Genomic DNA, 20,612 nt, shown 5'->3' on the forward strand with positions numbered 1-20,612 from the left:
CATTAAATGGCTGCACACTGCATGGGTTTGGATTTCAGAGTTCCAACATTCCAATTGTCCAAAACAAAAACCCAAAGACAGTGCCAGAGAAAAACCCAAAAGTTTTTATGAAGTTTTGTGGAATGGTTTGGAATGAAAAATAGTAGCAATGCACTAAATGTTTTATGCCTTCTGGCTTGCAGCAATCCTAAATCATCATGACATTAAAATATGATTACAAGTGGCCAAAAATAATGGGTATTTGAAAATTAAAATAAATATATCTCACATGTCTGTTAAGGCTAGAATTTATGGAGTTTGAATATAAACAAACATAAAGTATGAAATAATGCCCATGACCTAGGAGCAGCATTCCACCACATGGGCAATGTATGCAAAACAAATTAAAATAGATAAGCAATGTATTCTGAGTTATGTGAGTGTTTGCGTATGCTGAGTTGTCTGGCAGATATAGGATAGAGGATGAATATTTCAGTACATCAAATATACTTTATAAACATCCCTTTAATTCTAAAGTGCAAGGCACCATTCTGCACCCCTTGTCAATACACATAAACCTCACGAATATCATAGCATTTTACAATTCTTATACCTACCAACTGCACAAATAACTAATAAAAGCTACAGAAATAAAAATGTTGTGTTCACAAATGAACTGCTTTAAGTCCTGCACGCATAAAACAGTCATCTTTCTGTTCCTTTCCTTATCTGTTTACGTGGCAAAGGAAGAAACATCCTAATCCTTCAGATCTAGCTAGTTGCTTTGATATTTAAACACTAAATAAATCTGTGAAAGTGATTTTGATCTACAAGGGAGCTCATCTTCTCCATCTCACCCCCAAGAAAGCCAAGAGTATTTAATCTGCACTTGGAAGAAATCTGGAAGACAAACGAGCTCCTTAAGCTCTGCTTGCTTTACATTAAACATATTTACTACCAGGCAACTGATGGCTCTGCTCCTCCCCTCGCCTCACCAGAATGTCCTTAATTCTCTGGAACGAATACTTAAGTCTTTCTGCTGCTGGGCAGAGCATTTATTTTCCATTTCTCTGTAGAAGCCATCAGAAGCACCAATGAGACTTTTAATTTGATTGCCTTGCATCTATAGTTGACAGTTTTTAAGCCATCCCAGGGCAGGCAGGTTGTCTCTTCTTCCACTGGGATTGTTTGCCAGGAGCACTTAGGAAGGGAAACACAAGGTAAGGGAGTGGGAGATGAAGCCAAGAAATCTGGAGACCACTCTGTCCCAGCTCCAACAGGATTGTGTGACCAAGACAACCAATATATTGAATTAATGAACTCCATTCACTGATTCATGTCAAGCAAAAAAGTGCAGAGCTTTGTATTGTCAGGATATTTGCTTCAGTTTAAAAAAACCCAGCAAAACAAGGAAAAGCAGAAACAAAGAGCAGTTAAAAGGAATTTCCAATAACAAATAAATAAATAAATTGATAATTATAATGATTAATAATAATAATAATAATAAGTAATAAAATCTCTGGTCTATACAAGGGACATAGAAAAGACAATTTGCTACAGTTTTGTGTAATTAACTCTCTCTTTGCAATACTGAGAACATGTGGGTAGCTCATGTCAAAGAAATTTTTCTTTTCTATCCAGGTTATCACTTTTCTTAGAACAGTTTCAGGGAAGAGGGAGCAGAATATAAGACTGCCCTTATGGTCAGCTTTATTGATCTCCAGCATTCAAATAAAATCAGAATGTAGGTTACCCCACTCTGCCTGTTTCCCATAATTTCATGGGGTGTGGTGTCATTGTCCCTTGTTTATAGCTCAACTGCCACCACATTTCAAGGAGCATGTTAGAACCATGCTAATTAGGCTTTCCTTTAGCTAATGGCCATTTGTTCAGAGCTGTGAACCTGAGCAGAGTGCAGCCCTTTCCCCCTGCTCAGCACCAGGACAATCCTGCTGGGCTTGGGCTGCAGAGAGAGTTCCAGCAGGTTCCTCGTGTGCCACCAGCAGCTGCCAGGGTGACACCAGACTGTTCCCCAAGGCTTGGTGCAGTTTGGCTCTGTGAGATCTCACAGATCACAATCCAGCACAGAGAACCTGGGGACAGCTCTGGCTTTTAGGGTAAACACATATGTGGGAATATGCTTAATCAGGCACAGTGCATATCCAATTTACTCTAATAACTGCTGTAAGCACTCAGGAAATTTCTGCAAAAATCCTTTTTAACGGTGTCACTCACTGGAAAAGCTCTCCTGCAGTTTAGTGACACAGCCTGGCTCCTCAAGGTACAAATGTGGCAGCACAAGACGTGCATGTGGGTTCTCCAGCATGCTCACCTGCCTCTCACCATGAAGGAAAGCACTTACCAGCTGTAATTATTTCCTAGGCTGGGCTCAAGTTACCTGATTCAAGTAAGGGATCAGTAGCAGTAGCCCTGTGGAAGTTCATCTTTAATAAACCTATAATCTTTAGTCACAGGACAAAGATTCACAAGCAATACTGATGAGAACTGACATTTTCCTTTTCACTTCACTGTCATTTATTCACTTTTGAGTGACATCCCTCCTCACATTTCATTACGTTTTTATCTCAAGCATTAAAATACAGCAAATAAATAATTAAGATCTTGGGACATATTCTGCAAATCACTTTATTAAATCTCCCTTTTAGTATCAATGGGAATTTCACTTCAGAAATCAGAAACCTTATATACAACTTGCTAGGAATTTTTAAAACTGCAGTGATTAATGTCAGAATTTCTGACAAAAGTCCTTAATAAGTAGGAGAAACTGTAACTGTAAAAGTTGAGTAAATAGATGCAGTCTTCAATGGAAGGCACACATGTTAAATCCCCCCAGTTCTGCTGAATAAATATTTTCTTTATAAAGCATCTCATACTTTAAAATTTTAATGCAATAAAAGCTTTTAAATTAGTTAATGAGGATCTTAGGAATTCCATGGTAACTAGAAACACAAATACTGGTCAAAGATGACAGGTTTTACTCAGCATATTCTTTGTGTATGGAAGATTGAAAGATTAAAAGGAATGGGGATATAATTGGATTGTAATAAGCATTGTCTTAATTGTATTTAAAAAAACCCCAACTTTCATGTGGAATGGAAATATTAACAAATTTAGGAGACATTTCAGTGTATGCAAAAAGTCTGCTGAGTGATATTTCATTGCTAATTCACCCTTTTGATTAAGTATATGAAGCACTGTTTATAATTAAGGGTGAGTCTGAGTGATTTTAATTCACTTTTTTACTGAGCACACAAGCAATCAAAATTGTTATGGAATATATAACAAAGTATTCCAATGGAAAATCAGCCAGTGTCCATTCAGCCTTCACAAACAGGGTGACCTTGGCTTTGATGCCCTGTTCTCTAAATATGGCAGGCTTTCTCCATTCTAAATCAATACTTCTGACTTATTTTGGAAAAAAAAAATTCAAACATTCCCAGGACACACTGAGATATTTATGGATTGGTTTCATGATAAAGAATCAATTAATAATGATCCAAGGGAGACAGGAACAAAAAAGCAGTTTTACCCCTATTCCAAAGCCAATAAAAAGATGAATTGTATCTAAAAATCTGTGTCACTCTACTCCCCCCAGCCTGATTCAGCTGTTAGCAATGCCACATGGGAGCAACATTCACCTTCATTTCAGAACCCTAACAAACTCCAGGCAGTGATTTTCTGTCTTACATCTAAAGCATCTTTGCCATTGCTTCTGAAACAAGAAAAGGCACTGCTACTGCTTTTCCTGTACTGCTATAAAACTACTCTTAAAAAATAGAAAGGATTAATCAGAATCTGCAAACATTTCAACAAATTCATTCACCTTCCAACAACAAATAATGCTTCATGGCTTCCTGCTTACAGCAATACCTTTATGGTCCAAATGCAAGGGATGCTGCAATTTGAAAATAAAATATGGAAGGGGAAGAGGAACACCCTTTTTTGATAGAACCACTCCATTCTGAGCACACTCTCTTCCACTGCAGGACTGACTGCTACAATGCTAATTCCTCTTAGTTTGAGAGAGAAGTGCTCTGTAACCCAGCACACACACATTTTGCCTGGCTTTATGGAATGGAGAGCAGTCAGAACAGTTTATATTTAAACTGTGCTGAAAGGTGGATGGCAGCATGCTACATCAGGGACTCAGTTCTACTCTCTGGAATTCCCAGTGCTTTAAACAAAAAGGCAGTTCTCTCATCTGGACTAATGTGTCTCTGTTTTTAGGAGAATCAGCATCTTCTGGGACATTTAGGGGTTTGTGTTTGTACATGCTGAAGTTACAGAAATAGCTTCAGTGCTATCCTTGAGGAGCCCCTTCCACAAGAAACTCAGCAATGCCTTATGATTGCTAACAATTGGAAAATCACAGTATTTGAAGGAGCACCACTTTTAAAATCAATAAACCACCATGATCCAGGCAAAAAATGCTATTCCTAAACAGATTTTTTTGTTGTTGTTGTTAATTTGTGCTTTTGGATAATTGTCCTCTTATTGCTTCTAACCTAAAATCACAACCTAGCAACCTGGTAATATTCTCCACTACAAACTGATTTAGTTTTTAATTAAAAAGAATTGTTTTAATCACAATTGCACCCTTATATTTACTTCTTAGACACCAAAGTTATTATCCCTTTTAATTCTCTTCAGAACAGGGACTGCACCTTGATGCATTGTAGTTTTTTTGGCTCAGTTTTTCAATACCTTAAAAAACTATTTGAAGGAAAATTAAAACATATATGGTCCAGATGAATTATAAATCTTACTTATATTTCAAATTTTTGAGTCTTGAGTCTTACAACACTTACCTAAAAAAAATTCATCTGAAATTTTATAATTAAACAGAGAAGAAATTAATCTTCACATGGGTTCATGTAAAAATACACTGAAATGCTAGAAGTGTTTATACTTTTCAAATATATGGACAATTAACTATTAGCTCATGTAGTTCAATCTACCCTAATCAAGCCAGAACACTTAAAAAGAAATATCTAAACCTTTTCTTGGAGCTATTTTGATGGTATCTTGTTTTACAGCATTTTAAAAGCAGGATACAATCTACTGATGCTGAGTTTGATCAAACTGCTTTGCACTGGACTGTTAAAAACTACAAATAGAAACTAAAGACACAGTGGGATTAGGAAAAAAGCAATAAACTTAGATGGTTGTTTGTCAAAATGATGGCTCTCTAGTTCCAGAATGCTGGACACTTTTGAAGAGGCACTGTGGAACAGAGGAAGGCAAGTGAGGGGGGCAGGACTTGGGGGCTGCTTTGCAAACCACATTTGAGAGAACCCAGAGACTGTTTGACACCTGAACTGCTGGGACTCGCAGCCCAGCTCCCAAAAACCAGAGAGCCACCACAAGAAAATCCATCCCAGATGTCAGACACAACTCATGGGCCACACAGCTGGCTGACCACAGTGAGGCAGGAGTAAAAATACCTTTTAAGTGTAGTAGAGTGAGAGGGAGAAAAGCTTCATGTGGAGAAGCAGACAGCCATGTCTCCCCTGCCTAAATTTTCATTAAGGATAATGTTTTGATCCATGTCACAGCAAATCCTTCATGAAAGCAAACTTGCTCCTTTTCCATGAAAACTGCTTAACTGTTTAAGAGAGGTGCTTTTTTTTGAGTGAAATATTTAAGTGTGCAGCGCTCAGGGTCAGCTCTCAGAGTTGAAAATCCTCAGGGAACAGCTGGGCCATGAATCCTTTCTGCTCTAATCCCGTTAGTGAATGAAGAGGGGATGATGACAAACACAGCAACCTCAATATATCATGTCCTGCTTTTTTGCTCTGGCTTTCAGCAGCCTGGCTCTGAACTGCTGATTAATGAGACACCAGCACTGCTTTGTCTCCATCTATCCCAGCATGGATGTGTTTTGAAGACAACTGACAGCCTGAGATGGACAGTAATATGTCAATCAACACCACATCACTGAAAACACGACAGTAGAATGTGCTGGAAATTGTAGAAATCTACTCAGTTGGGCACAATTTCTTGGCAGCTATAAATCAGGTAATAGCAACCTCGGGATTATTCCAATTATTTTCACTTTCAACACGAGGAGATGAAAATGGACTAAAACATCAGACCCAAATGCCTTTAAGAATACTCAAGTTTGTATTCAGCTCTTACATTTCAGTAACCCAAATTATGTTTGCAATTTCTTTGGGCAAATGAGATATATGACATTATATGATGATTTCTGTTGGACAGCAAACTTTGCTTCTTTTTATATGTATAGAAAGGCTATATGTAAAATGAAATAGGCTGAGGCCACACACAGGAATAATCTCCAGAAGCATCGTTATCCTATTGAGCATTTCACAAGCAGGTCAGAACGGGGCTGGAAAGAAAGAAGGAACAAGAGAAAAGAGCTGGATAACATGAATTTTGTAATAAGTTTTTTCAATAAGAATGGCCCATGATACCTCGTAACTTGTGCTCTGAACAAGTCCCCATATTCATTCCTTAAGATCTGTTAAAAAACTGTCTAAGTAAGGGATTTAGTGAAAGAAGGATGTATCAATATTCAGCATCAGTGTGTATTCATCCTCAGTGAGTAGTTACTGCACAAGAGAGAGCTGACAGCTTAAAGAGAAGCCTTTCAATAGTTTCATTTTTCCCCGAAGCCCTAAATAGATCACACAGCAAAATCCTGAACTGACACCTCAGAGGTTCTACAGAGACCATTTTTTCCTTTTTATTTCTGACATTAATATTTTTAATACAACATTAAACTAAGAAAATATTGAGCAGAGAATTTCAAAAGCATCAAATATCTTAGGAAGACAAGTCTCTAACTTAAAATGCATCCTACTATTAATTTGATAATAAATTGGCAAGAAGCTGGGAAAAAAAAACAACAAAACCCTTTGCAAAGCTTTGCATCTGAAATATTATTCCATCGAGTTTGCAGCAGTCAGACAAAACACATTTGACTTTATTTGCATCTTCAAGCATGAAAGGTTATGTGAAACTGTTACTGAAGGTGCAGGAATGATACCTTGAGAATGTATAAGCAAGAATAAAAGTGATGAAGAAAAAGGTATCTTTAACAGGAATATGAACAGCAGGTCTCAAAAGCATGGACAGCTATTGTTCTCTTTTGTATTTCTTTCTTAGTGGGTATAAATATTATATATATGTATATAGATGGCTGTTTCTCAGGATCCAGCTCTACCTTTCTGTCTCCATACAATCCACACCACTGACCTCTCACAAGCATTCCCGTGGCTTTGCTGGTTTGTTTCCAGCAACATTGTGCAATTCACTCCCTTGCTGAAGCTCTGCTTGACACCACAGGGTACAAAATAATACAGAAAATATTATCTGCAGGAGAAGAGAAGATTGTCTGGCTCCTGGAATACTGCTAGGAACAGCATAATCGGCTCTGCCCTTTCAAAAGTTAGATCAGCTCCCTGATTGATTGCCCTCCCTCACTTTTTGTGGTCTTTTAAGAGTTCAAGAATTGGCCAGAAAATCAATATAACTCATGAAAAACCCTTCCAAAAGGAAAAAAAAAAGAAATGTGGTTTTAGTTTGGGAAACTATTCACCAGGATCTTCTGGGTGCACCTTTGAAGTACCAGACAAAATGCAGGAAGTTTAGCTGAAAACATACTCATTAAATTTTTTGGGCTAGAAAGGAAAGAAATAAGGTCATGTTCTGCAAATATCCTGTAAAAAGAGAAAGAAAAAAGCGACTCAAGTGTTCTGACACTGAGCTGTGACATGTTTCAATCATTTACAGGAAGCCCTCAGCAAAGAATGCAAACAGGAAAGTGCTTCCTCATGAATAAGCTTGCCTTTCAGCCAAAAAAGATCCCCAGCTGCCCCCTGTAAATTCTGTAAATGAAAAGGAATTCTTTTTCTAAACTCCTTGAAAGTCAAACCACTCTCACTACACATAAATCTCTACACAGAATGCTTCTTTCCAAGTACTCATAATCAGCTACCTTGCTCAGCTATGATAAAATTAAGTGGACTCACATTGTAGCTCAGGATTCCTTAGTGCTACAGAAATTATTTTCAAAGTTTACTCATCCCTGATCCACAAAAGTAGCTGGTATATTTCAGTTTTCAGCATAGGAATTTGCAAAGCTACAAACCAGAACTCCCAAGCAAGGGCCATCTACATAGTATGGAATCTGGGACTCTACAGCCAAGAGATTTTATTCAGAAATAAAAGATGAACAAAGATGAGGCAACCAACAAAGCACCTCAATTGCAAATGTAGCTGGGAAAGAGAAGAAGCATCAGATTCCCAGGAAGAAATTAATTTACCAGATATTTATTTACCAGGAACTCAGACCTTGACTGAAGCACAGAGATGCTGGACTAGATGAGCACTTATTTATCCAAGTGACAAGTACATTTCCTTGGCTTTGGTTATGAAATGGAACATGGCATACCATATGATCCCAAAATTCCTCCCTATGAGGAAGACTTCTACCTTTTGAGTCTCTCTGTGTTTGAATGATGGAAAAGAAAATGTGAATGATGTGCAGTGAGTGGCAGAAATAACTGAGAATCTCTCAGGTTGCCTGATGAGGCACCTGCTGCTCCTCTGCTTTGCTGATGAGGCACAGGGGGAGCAACTCAAACTCCAAACAATGGAGCCCCATGCTCCCAAAAGACTGCATCAGAAGAAATCTGCTTCCAGGTATAAAACAGTGGGATACAGGTGATGAACTGGAAACTGCATGTTCAGGAACAGCCAACAGCTCCAACATTTTTGGTCATGTCATCATTTATATATTACCAACATATTTCAACATCTGCAGTAATGAAAAGTGGTCATGACCTAAATATTCTATGCATTTTTCAAATAAAATGAAAAAAAAAAGTGTTCCTCCTTCCTCAGAGTGTGCAATCTAAATTCCTGTCATGGTCGTGAGAGGGTTTTTTATGCCTTGATAGGTTATAAACTGTTACAGATTAATTTTAAGTTAGAAATCCATTGGAGAAGTCTAATATATCTAGCTCCTTCTAAATTGCTCTTTGTCAGATACGATGGCTTTCCACTGCCTCCTCCCACACACTTTCCATCTCTCCTGAAAATTGCCTCATCTTTGAGTCATTACCCTTGTAATTACAACAAGAGAAATCAGTAGTAGAAGAAAAAAAAATCTTTGACACAAAGAGCATTATCAGGGGACAAAAATATCTTGCTATATCCAAAGATAACACAATGCCACATTATTAATGTTTCCATTGATTATTGAGTCCATGATGAGGTAAAGAACTAAATCTTTACTCTTTACTTGTGGTATTCCATCCAGCTGATAGAAAATATAAACATGTGTCAAAGCTGGAAAGGTCATCCCAAAGCACTCAGAGGGGAAAAATTTTTAGTAAACAATGTTTTATTAGAACCAGAGGTGGAATATAGAACACACAGTGTTCACCTTTAAAGGGAGAGTATTTAAAGTATTTCCCTACTGGGTGTGAATTTGTGTGGATGTTTCAGAGTGGCTCAATATCCACATTGACAATCTATTGTTCTACAAATGCAGAGCACATAGATCAGTCTCCCTGGCTGGATAAATTATCAATTTTACTTCCAACAGTGGCATTGGATTCTTAAAGGGAATGACAGTACAGCTCTTAAGGTAGGCCATTAAAAATAAACTCCTTCGAAGGAATGCTTCCTCCTAAGCTTATTTAAAAGGAGACTGGAAGAGAGCTCATAGAGTTCAATGATTTCTGGTGAGGCTGCTGCCCCAGGGCAGGATGAATTACCTCTGTTAGTCCTGACTAATGTTTGTCTAAATGGTCACTAAAAACTCCATTGATGAGGAATTCACAATTTGCTTGCACAACCTCTTTCAGTTTTTCATTTATTGGTAACATGTTTTTTTCCTAACACAAATATCTTGTACTATAACTTAAACCTCTTAATCATCCTAGACACAAGTCCTTTCTTTTTTTCTGTTCATTTTTATGCATCTGAAAATATTAGGTTATTTTCCACCATGTACGTGACAGAATCCTAGCTTTTTTCAAATCTTTCTCCTCCACTCAAGGCCTTGAAAACATAGAAGATAAGATACAGAGCTAATGCAGATTTCCAAACCCCTTCTTCACTAGGAACTTGTTCCAATTTTGACAGTTTTAGGGCCAAGGACCCAGTGGGGGAAAGTTGCTGATCCCCAGCTCTGGAGTTAGATTTCAGAAAGCACTACCAAGGCCAGAACAGTGTAAGGTTTGTGGCTGGACTGGATGATCTTAGGGGTCTTTTCTAAGCTAAATGAACCCAAGCAGAGTCTGAAGAGATGGACTCATCACCTGTTTGTGTTTTGGAAGGCAGGCAGGCAGGTGGAGGCTCAGCTTCAATGTCTGTACCAGGGGTATGGCTCATTTGCATAAAAATAATTTTAAAAAAGAACATAAAAGATAAGAACCCTCTGGATCAAAATCTGCAGCAGAGTATCCATATCACCAAATAGCCTTGAGCACAAATATTTCCCACTTTCTGTCTAAAAAGGAGTGCTGAACCTGCCTCTAATGGAGGAGGTGAGCAGACAAGGGCAAGGCTTGGGAATATGACAGGCAGCCCCAAAGAAAACCTCACATATCACCTTCTGGTCAGAGCTCACCTTAAAAGATCCATTTGCAGACATTTAAATTTTACTTGTAAATATTTAGGATTAAATCATGCTTTCACTGGTCTCCCAGTGAGATTTTTACCAATAACTTAATAAGAGACCATGCTCCAAGGATATGAATTACAGATGGAATTACACTTTTAAAATGGTATTTCTGACTGTTTCATAAGATCTCCATATATATCACACTCTCCTTGGAATGCTATCTTGACAGTTTATATGCAGAACATCCTCTGCAAGCATTTTAAAACAACAGTTTTAAGCATCCAGATATTATTTTCAGGGAAAGTAACAGATCTGTTTTATAACAGCATGTTTTAAAAAACATTCAGATGATTTAAGGAAAAGCTGAATCCTCCATCTTAAATTTCTGTCATGAAATGGGTTCAAGATTAACAACTTCTATACCTTTCTTTCACTTTGTTATTAGTTTTCCAATATTTTTTTCATCTAGATTACCCTCTATTATTTAGTTATAACTTCCTCCATAATTGCAATCAATGAATAGTAATCACTTAATAAACATATCCTGACAGGTCTATTTTTGCACTGGGAAAAGATTAATTTTCTTTATCACCACTCCAGTAAGCAATTTCTTTTCTTACCTGAAGTAGCAAAGTGAACTGAAGTTCTGCTCTGCTTCAAAAAGCAGCTGAGCAAGACCAGATTCCTTTCACTTTTATATTATTTGGACATAGATTTATCAAAATCTGAGTAACTTGGAACACACATGCATTTTTATTTGCACTGATTCTTACACATAATTCTACTGCACACAGGCAAAAGCTGCTTTGCACTAACACTGAGCTCACACTGCTGTTCTGGGAGGATTTTCTGAGTGCTTTTCTTAAACCAGGTAAAACAGAGAAAAAAAATGCATTTCTAATAAAACTTTTGAGCTTAGATACTCAAGAATGAAATGACAAGGAGTGTGCATTCTGTCAAGCATCTATTAAAGCCTCATTTGATATTAAATAGGATAAAATATCCTGAATTAACTTGGATACCTGCAAGTTGCTAGGATGATTTCTTTTCCACTGCCATGTAAATATAGCACAAAGAAACTGGTAAAGAAACACAAACAAAAGAAAATGGTTTTTATATAGAAATCTCCTTTTCTTCCTCACAGATCAATTTGATCAAAGTGGACTTGGACTAAAGTCACTGGAATCAAAGCAAGTTTTTCTGCTGCCTTCATTTCAGACTAGGTGTAGCAAAAATGGAAATTCAGAGTAAATAACCTCTCCTACAGGATTTGCATTCCCTGCCTTAGGACAAACAGCCTGTGCAGTTTTCAGGTACCTTCCAGAAAGGACTAATTTGTGGCATCTTTTGAGGCAGACACTCCTCAGTAATTCTGACATTAAATGCTGTACCAAACTTTCAGCTGAAACCTTAAAGGCAGTACACTGAGTTTCTGTAAAATTTAAGTGCACTTTAGTTCTTCACACCAACGTTTAAAACATCTTGAGCAACTCATCATTCTACCAAAGCATCAATTCACTCTAAGCACACATTTTCCAGTGGTAACTTCTAGAAATTTCCTACCAATACTGACAAAAATCCCTTTTACCATCCTTTTCCTCTGAACTTTGTGTTTCAGCTCCATGTAACACGAAGCAGTGGGGTCACACTGAGCTGTCCCTCTGAACTCAATCCCATTCCTGCCATCAGCCTTTGTGCTTTTGTAAATGGCCTCAGGACACGACCACATGAAAATTCTTACTGATACAGGCCTGTCACAAGAATCTCTGTCTGCATGCAACAGACAACTTCTGACTGCACAAACTTCATCCACCATAACTGGAGGGCATACCTGAATTTTTTGCACTAAGTCTCATCTTTGCCAAAGGCAGGATCCCATTAAGTTTCAAGGAAATCTGTGTGATACACACCAAACAAAAAAAGCTTATGCATGTTTTAATCACTTTAGAAATATCACCCTTCCTCTGGAAAGAATTGATTACACACATCAATAATAAGGAAGATATCTAGTTCAAAGCTCTGAAAATTAGGTTTAAAATCTCACTTCAGAGTTCACTAGTTCAGCTTGCAGTTTTCAGCCTACTTGGAGATCTTGGTAAAAGGCATCTTTTTGTCTGCACAGTAATGAAGACTTTACATACACTAATTACTTCTAAACATCGGCACATTACTAAGAGATTATAAAGCAAAACAAATTTTGTGCGAAACATCAACTTCTGAAATAAGCAATTATTACAGAATTTAATGAAAAAATTATATACTAGGCATTTTGTAAAGATCTGGGAAGAACTTTGAAAACAAAATGCCTGGATTAATCTAGCAGAGGTATGTTGATATGATGGAAGTCTGAAAGCAATTATGAAACAAACACTCTGCATCTGTGCTGGTCACAAAGTGTTCAGTCATAAAAGCTTTGATTTAAATCATATTAGCACAGTGTGGAGGAAGCATGCAGCACCACAACATCAAAGGATATGCCCTGAAAATATGTATCAATTTTTCTTTTTTTTTTTTTAAATCTCTCTCCAATAGGAGTATACTTTTAGTTTCCAACTTGTGTGTGTTGGAAACGGTTTGTATATCCAAAGAGAAATCAGAGGGGAATGAAAAAGAAAAACAGCTTGAGGGATGCAAGAATCTCACCACACGTTTAAGTAAAGAAATAACAATTCACTTGTAATAGGACTGTCCCATTAGGGTCCCTGACTGCCACAAAAATCTCAAGTGATCTACTCCTTTCTTAAATTCACCACTTTAAGATAATGAAAACAACACGACTCTGGATTTGGACTCCTCAGATTTCTTCTAAGGCATACTTCACAGTTCTCCAAAAATTCTCTGGAGAAAAGCACACTTGCCTGAACCTCACAGTCTCAGTAGATGGGATACTCTTGTTCCAGAAAAATCTGCTCAGACTCCTCTGAAGGGATGTCTGACCACTGAGAATTTCCCATCTTGGATTATAGCTCAGAGAAAATAACAGTTTTCTCATTTGAGTAAATTTTCAAAACAATCCAAATAGAGTGCCTGACTGCTTTTAGAGACAAAATAAAGAACTTCACTTAGGAACAATTAATTCCTTTTTCGAGTAAATGTTCAAGCATGGTAATTGAGAGGATGGAACATCATTGCTTGGTGTAAGGATGACCTTTTTGAACTTCCCAGGCTGGCAGAGCCCAGCTGAGATTGGGATGCTGATGCTGCAGTGAGCTGCAGGCTCTCAGGGAAGGAGGTCACAGCAGCCCAAGGGCTGGCACTGTCTCTATGCAAACAGCAGGGCCACTGTCCCAGCACAGCAGGGCAGAATGCCAGGGAGCTGCTGCTGTACCAGCAGGAACACACATTCCCCAGCACTGACCCCTGCTCTGGGTGCTGCTGTGGGCTGTGTTTCACATGTGATGTACACCAGCAGGAGAGCACGGGTGGGTCAGACTGGGAAATTGAAAAAAAGGCCATTCACACAAAGGAATGCTTAGTTAGGTTTGAAAATCATTCAGGCTCAGATGATACTGAGATATCATCCATAGTACCAAGTGTTGTATTTGTTGATATCACACATGGTACCATTTTTTCCATCTTTACTTACTAATGTGGAATTTGTTGTTGTGCTGGTTTTGTATGGGTTTTTTTCTCTATAAAAAGAAAAAAAAATCTATAAAAATCATTGTTACTGATTTGAAACGATTCCAAGAGCCTACCTGCATTTCCCCCAGCACATTTTGAGTCAGGGTTGCTATCTGAGAGCGCTTGGGTCCTTAAGGGAACAGCCCATTACAGTCCACGACAGTAACTATGTCTCTACGATTTATGAAAAGAAAGCAATATGTGCCTGTTTCGGTGCCTGTCGTTTGCCTACCAATGGTGCAGTGCTCCCCATTCCAGCCCTCTCTGCATTCACACTTCCCATCTTTACAAGTCCCGTGCTCCGTGCAGCGGGGGTGGCACACACGCTGGTCACAGCCCGCTCCCGTCCAGCCCTCCTCGCAGCGACAGGCCCCGCCGATGCACACGCCGTGCGTGCCACAGTCCACCGAGCACACTTCTAGGAGAGAGAACAGCAGTCACAGCCAGCCTTGGGCCAAGGGAGCACCCCAGCAGCACCTCTGCTCAAAACTGCACTCCCTAAAGCTGGCCTGCTCACATCCTGATGAAAGCCGGCTTTTCATTTTGTATAAAATTAAAAGTCGCTTTGATACCTTAAGGTTTTTCAAATGTCTTTATATTTTTATATTTTTTAATAGAAATGCCTTTATATGTCGGAACCCAGGAAATTCCTCTGACTGTCCTGGATGGCTCAAGCCCCTACCAGGGAGCTCAGAGACCTTGGAACAGAGCCCAAGATGCCTGTGACTTTGATCTTGACCCATGGAAAAATTACCAACCTTATATAAGGATTTACAAGGCATGAAAGTTTAAGTAGAACAGTAGTTATTTTGTCACAGGGTGAAAAGTAGAATTTTGGGGGTTTTAGAATGGGGGCTCGGGGTCCCAATTTGGAGGAATTTGGGTGTACCCTGTCCTTCCTAGCCTCCATCTTCTGGGTGATGTTGGCACTTTTGGATAGGTTTAAGGTAGAAGCTCACTGTCTAACATAGGTGATAGGTATTGGGAAGTGATGGTAAATATTGTACATGTAGTTTTTAGCATAAAAAGATAACACCACCCTAAGGGTGGCCAGTGTGCCTCAACCCAAACTGCCAGACAGATCTCAGCGGGTCGGAGAAAGAATGTATAGATTAGAAATAATAAACAGCCTTGAGAACAAGAACAGAAGAATCCTGACTCCTTCTTTGACTCCCAGGCTGGGAAAATAGGCTTGTACCTATCTCAGAGTCACTCTGACCAGCAGAGATTCTGGGATTTATATTTTAAAAAAATTTAATATAAATGCCTTTACATTTTTTAATATAAATGCCTTTATATTTTTCAAATCCTGTACTGTGTCAGTACGTAAGTCTAAACTCCATGTAAAGTGTTAGCTACTGTCTACACATTTTGGTTAGATGAAACAATTCCTCTAGGCCTGAGATTCAAGGACACTCTACAGTGTTAGGCCATGAAAAGTACAAACAAAAGTGAATTGGGGGGGAGCAAAATGGGGGAATATGACTTCATTACCTGAAGCTATTATTGGAGGATTAACCCCTGATATGTAAATGGACCAAAAATAAAATTGTCTGAAAAACTCGTGACCATTGTCCATCCTGGGTGTAGCCCCTCTCGGAGGATTTTAACTGCCCAAGGTGCATCTATAGAAGGTCTTTAATGAATACCCACTTTATTCTCTTAACCTTGTCCAGCCTCTGTTCTAGGCAGCCACTCCAAGGCATCAGTTTAAAAAAACCTGCTAATGTGCACTGGACAGAGCCACAGAGCTGCATCCTCCACGCAGACACAAACATGTCAGAGGTTCTGTCCCCAACAGCAAAGGAGGCGAGCAGGTGGTTCTGCTCCACTCAAACCTGGACCTTGGGAGATTTTGACAGATATTGATTTGCTAAGAATTGAGACTGAAATTCCCCTAAAACTCATTTGGCAGAGAATGGCAGCAATTCAGGGTCATTTAGAATGATGGGTAAAAGTCACTTTCCAAGGAGAGATTTTTGTATTCCTATTACTAACATGGTCAGTTATCTGGTGTCTCACTCCAAAAATTCTACTGCTCTCTGCCAGCTGAAGTTTCAGATAAGCAGAAGGGTCTTTTGCCCCACACATCACCAATAAAAGTGGCAGCAAAACTCTCATTCTTCAATTTTTCTGACTGCTTATCCATAGAGCACATAACACATCTTGTATTCATGTCACTGGAGGGTATTCCAGCTGATTAACCTTAGGAAATAACTGAATAACTGTGAAAAATGTAAATATTTGTCTCCATTTGTCTCCAGTGTTTTGAGACATGTGATTTTGACCTACAGCACCTTCTCAAGGTTCAACTGAAATGTAAAGGCAAAATTCCCTGTATTTTTTCCCCATAAATGGAAACATTGGGACATTTTCATTTACAGCTGGGAAACAGAAGTACACTTATGTAACTTTTTCAGTCAAAAAGAGAAACAGTGTTAGAACAAAACACAAACTCCTAACCAAATTAAGAATGTCATGAAAATATATATATATCTACAGTTCTTCCCAACAAAATTAAACAAGCCCAATCGTGTAACAAAGACAACTTTCTTGATTATTACTGCATTTGAAACTTGCCATAGGTATTACCTTTGAACAAAACAGCAACATGATTGCAAAAGGAGGAAAAAAACCTTTTTTTTACTGTGAGTGCCATGGGGCAGAGAGATAGAAAGGGCCAAGGGATTGAGAGAGAGAGAAATGGCCATGGGACAGAGAGAGAGAGAAATGGCCATGGGACAGAGAGAGAGAGAAATGGCCAAGAGACAGAGAGAGAGAGAAATGGCCAAGGGACAGAGAGAGAGAGAGAAATGGCCAAGGGACAGAGAGAGAGAAATGGCCAAGAGACAGAGAGAGAAAGGGCCAAGGGACAGAGAGAGAGAAATGGCCAAGGGACAGAGAGAGAAAAGGGCCAAGGGATTGAGAGAGAGAGAAAGGGTCAAGGGATTGAGAGAGAGAGAAATGGCCAAGGGACTGAGAGAGAGAAATGGCCAAGGGACAGAGAGAGAAAGGGCCATGGGGGACAGAGAGAGAGAAATGGCCATGTGACAGAGAGAGAGAAAGGGCCAAGGGACAGAGAGAGAGAAATGGCCAAGGGACAGAGAGAGAGAAAGAGCCAAGAGTTTCTCACAGCGGCTTGTGAGAATTTTTAAGGAGTTGTAAGGATGTGATAACTTGTTAAGTATAAACAATCTGCAGGTGGTGTTTTTCTACTTTGTCTTTCTGTTCTTCTGAAAGAGGGTGTATGAGGAAGGTGTTTTTGTTAACCAGCCAATCAAACGGAATCTATCGTATCACTCTATAAAAACCGCGCGGTTCTCTCGAATAAAGCCTTCTTTGCTCTTTGTGCAGCACTGCCTCCCTCCTGTTCCTGGTCATTCTGGGTGCCAGAGTGCCATCTTACCAACGGAGCAGTCGGGGCCCATCCAGTTGGGGTCGCAGGTGCAGAGCCCGGTGTCGGGCAGGTAGGAGCCGTGCCCGCTGCACTGCTCGGGGCACTGGGCGCGTGGCAGCTCGCAGCTCGCGCCTCCCCAGCCCGGGCTGCACAGGCACTCCCCGTTCACACACACCCCGTGGTTGGAGCACGTCGGGTCCAAGCAGTCCACTGCAGGAGGAAACAAAAAACGTGTGCAGAAGGGTCACTTCACACCAGGGGGTGTTTGGAAAATGTGCTCTGGAAAGTTTGGACGGGGTGATAAAGCACGCAAATTGAAGGAGTCATCTGAGTCATATTAACACCTGGTCTGAGAATGGGAGAGTGAAGTAATTTACACTTTATATTAAATAAATCAAGCAGGGTTTGACTGTGCAATGACAGTTTACTGCAGGAATGCTGTGGTGGAGAAGCATGAAGACTTAAAAATAGTACTTAAATATATATATAGTCAGAGTTCCACACATAAACCTGGAGACATTTCTTCTGAAATATATTGAAGCTCCAATGACTCATGTACTGTATTTCAAGAACAAAATAAGTTAATAATCTGCAGTTTAAAAGGAGTTTTTATTTGGAGTATCTTTATAAAAACTGCTATTATTACTATTAAAATGTTAGAGCATTGTTTGAACATTAGGACAGCCACTTCAAGTACACAGATGTCAGAATGCCAGTGGCTTTCATCTTCATTTAGACTTAATCGTTCAGGCACTTCTGAATGTCTGATCCATGGTCCATTAGTAGCTGAGCTGTGAAACTGAGAGCCCTGGTTAGTTCAACACATATTCTAAACCAGGAGATTGTTTCTCTTAAAGAAGTAAAACTAGATACAGATATGGAATTCAACCCAGAAACAACAAAGTGAAAATAGATATGATGGAAAATGATGCAATGGAATTTCAGTTGCTATTTCAGTCCTATAAAGGAATGTTACAAGCTGTCTTTCAAATGAACTTAATCAGTAACATTATGAGTCTCCAAATTTTTATCTTACATAATGAATCTGTATAACAATGCTGAACAATGCTATGCTTTACTGCCAGTACCCACATGGAGGCTTTACCAAGGACCTTTTGCTGTGGAATTGAAGGTCAAGGTCAAATTCATGTCTTAAATAACTTGAATTCATTTCATGACTGGTATATATTAGCTCACAACAGCAGGGCCAAGAATGACTTGCATTCTCTCTCGCTGCTCCAGGAAGATCTGAGTTTATAATGAAAGTGATTTATCTCTCATCTTTTCCAAACTGATCCTTCTAAATTAAGGCAGAGATATTTTCACTCCACCTGATGTGAACAATACTTGATCTTTCAAATCTCAACTTTTCTACAAACATAGAGCCTTGTCTAACTATTTTATTTAGTTATAGAACATTTAAAGCAAGTATATAAATTACATACAGGCAGAGGATTGAGACAGGTGCATTTAGAGATGCAATAAAATGAGTTTTCAGAATGCAGTAGTATAGCATTCAGAACACAGTAGTACAGGAAGAAATTACTGTAAAGTTTCTTACAAGATTTTCACTTTAATGATGACATTGGCTATCATTTTGGGTTTGCTTTTCCTTTTTTTCTTTAAGATTTAAAGCTGAGTTAATTGGATACAAAAATATTATAATACAAATTTGTATTTAAAGGTAAACAAAGATTGGTTTGTGGTTCACCTCAGAGCTGATAAATTCATAAACTGTTTTGAATTACAAAGAGTGCTTGTCCTGCATTGCTACTTCTTCTTTGTGCTTAGCCAATTATAACCTGTCTGAAGTTTACAATGCATCTTTTGTACAACTGCTGGTGAACTCAGTGGCCACAGAGCTGGGGCAAAACAGTCTGATTGAATAAAGAAGTAAAGTACACAAAAACTTAGGTCAATCTACTTTAAAGATGAAAGTTACTTTCCTCCAACATTTGGTCTGTTCTGGGTTTTCTTAGGATTTATATTTTAACAGAAAATGCAGAAGGGTAGTACATGGATAACATCGTTATAGGATAGCTAACTTTAGGAGATAATGATAAGTCATCATGTACTTTCCTTGTCAGGAATGTATCATCTTCCTTCTCAAATGAAAGCACTAATGAAAGGAATGTGGAGCATATGAAAAGCACCACCTTCTGCTACATAAATTAACTGTCTTCCCTCTATCCTGAATTACAGTGCTCATGCAGCTTTGATTTATTCCTACAGAATGAGCCTATCAATGCCCTAAGCCCCCAGTTTCCCTTGTTTTACAGGATAACACACTAAACACCTTTGTCCTTTGTTCCAGACAAATGTGCTTTACAGCTGTTTTGTTCTATCAGCTGGGTAAGTAGCAGCTTTCAAAGTTTAAACTGAGCAGAGTTTTTACTCCGAGCTCCAATCTTGTTCTATTTTAATACATGCTCAGAGTTATCATCTCGGGCCAGATCCTCGCTGCTGAAATTAGCATAACGTGATTACCTGCAACAGAACTGCACTGACTTGTGCTGCAGAGGTTCTGGCCCTGAGGTGTAGCAGGGTTTACAATGGTATTTAATCAGGATTTATACACAGACCCTCTTTGGTGTTTAAACAAAGGAGAATGCACCTTAGCAAGTACGTTAGGCTTGGAACTCACAGCCCCCCTGGCAGCTCAGATCATTAGAGCTCATTTAGTATTGGGCCCTCTGTAGATTTGACACAAAAAGGTACTGAAAGCAATTTATATCCTTAAGGACAAAAAGGAGGTCAAGGAGTTTTTCAAACAATATGTACCATGAAGTCCCCAAAGAGCCATGAATTACACTTATGAAGTTAAATGTCATTGAAAAATGACTCAACCAGGAAAGTGACAAGAAAACCACCCATAACTTAACCTAATTTGGTAATTTCACTTGTGTCCCCCCCAAAAGAGACTGAATGAAGCCTGACAAATACCCTACTTCATCTTCTGTGCAAATTTGTTAATAGAAAAACAGTGTTTATGCT

The 20,612-nt window shown here is 38.9% G+C and overlaps 1 protein-coding gene across 1 annotated transcript in view; it reads right to left on the reverse strand.

The window, feature by feature from the left end:
• TENM2 (teneurin transmembrane protein 2) overlaps positions 1-20,612 on the reverse strand; it is a 187,608-nt gene that overhangs the window by 62,147 nt on the left and 104,849 nt on the right. Inside the window, exons 9-10 of the mRNA XM_050979861.1 lie at positions 17,628-17,828; positions 14,427-14,639 (exon numbers count right to left, since the gene is read on the reverse strand). Coding sequence (XP_050835818.1) covers positions 14,427-14,639; positions 17,628-17,828 — 414 coding nt within the window. The remainder of the gene's footprint in view (positions 1-14,426; positions 14,640-17,627; positions 17,829-20,612) is intronic.

This window comes from Serinus canaria, chromosome 13 (assembly GCF_022539315.1).
Source record: "Serinus canaria isolate serCan28SL12 chromosome 13, serCan2020, whole genome shotgun sequence".
Classification (NCBI taxonomy): Eukaryota; Metazoa; Chordata; class Aves; order Passeriformes; family Fringillidae; genus Serinus; species Serinus canaria.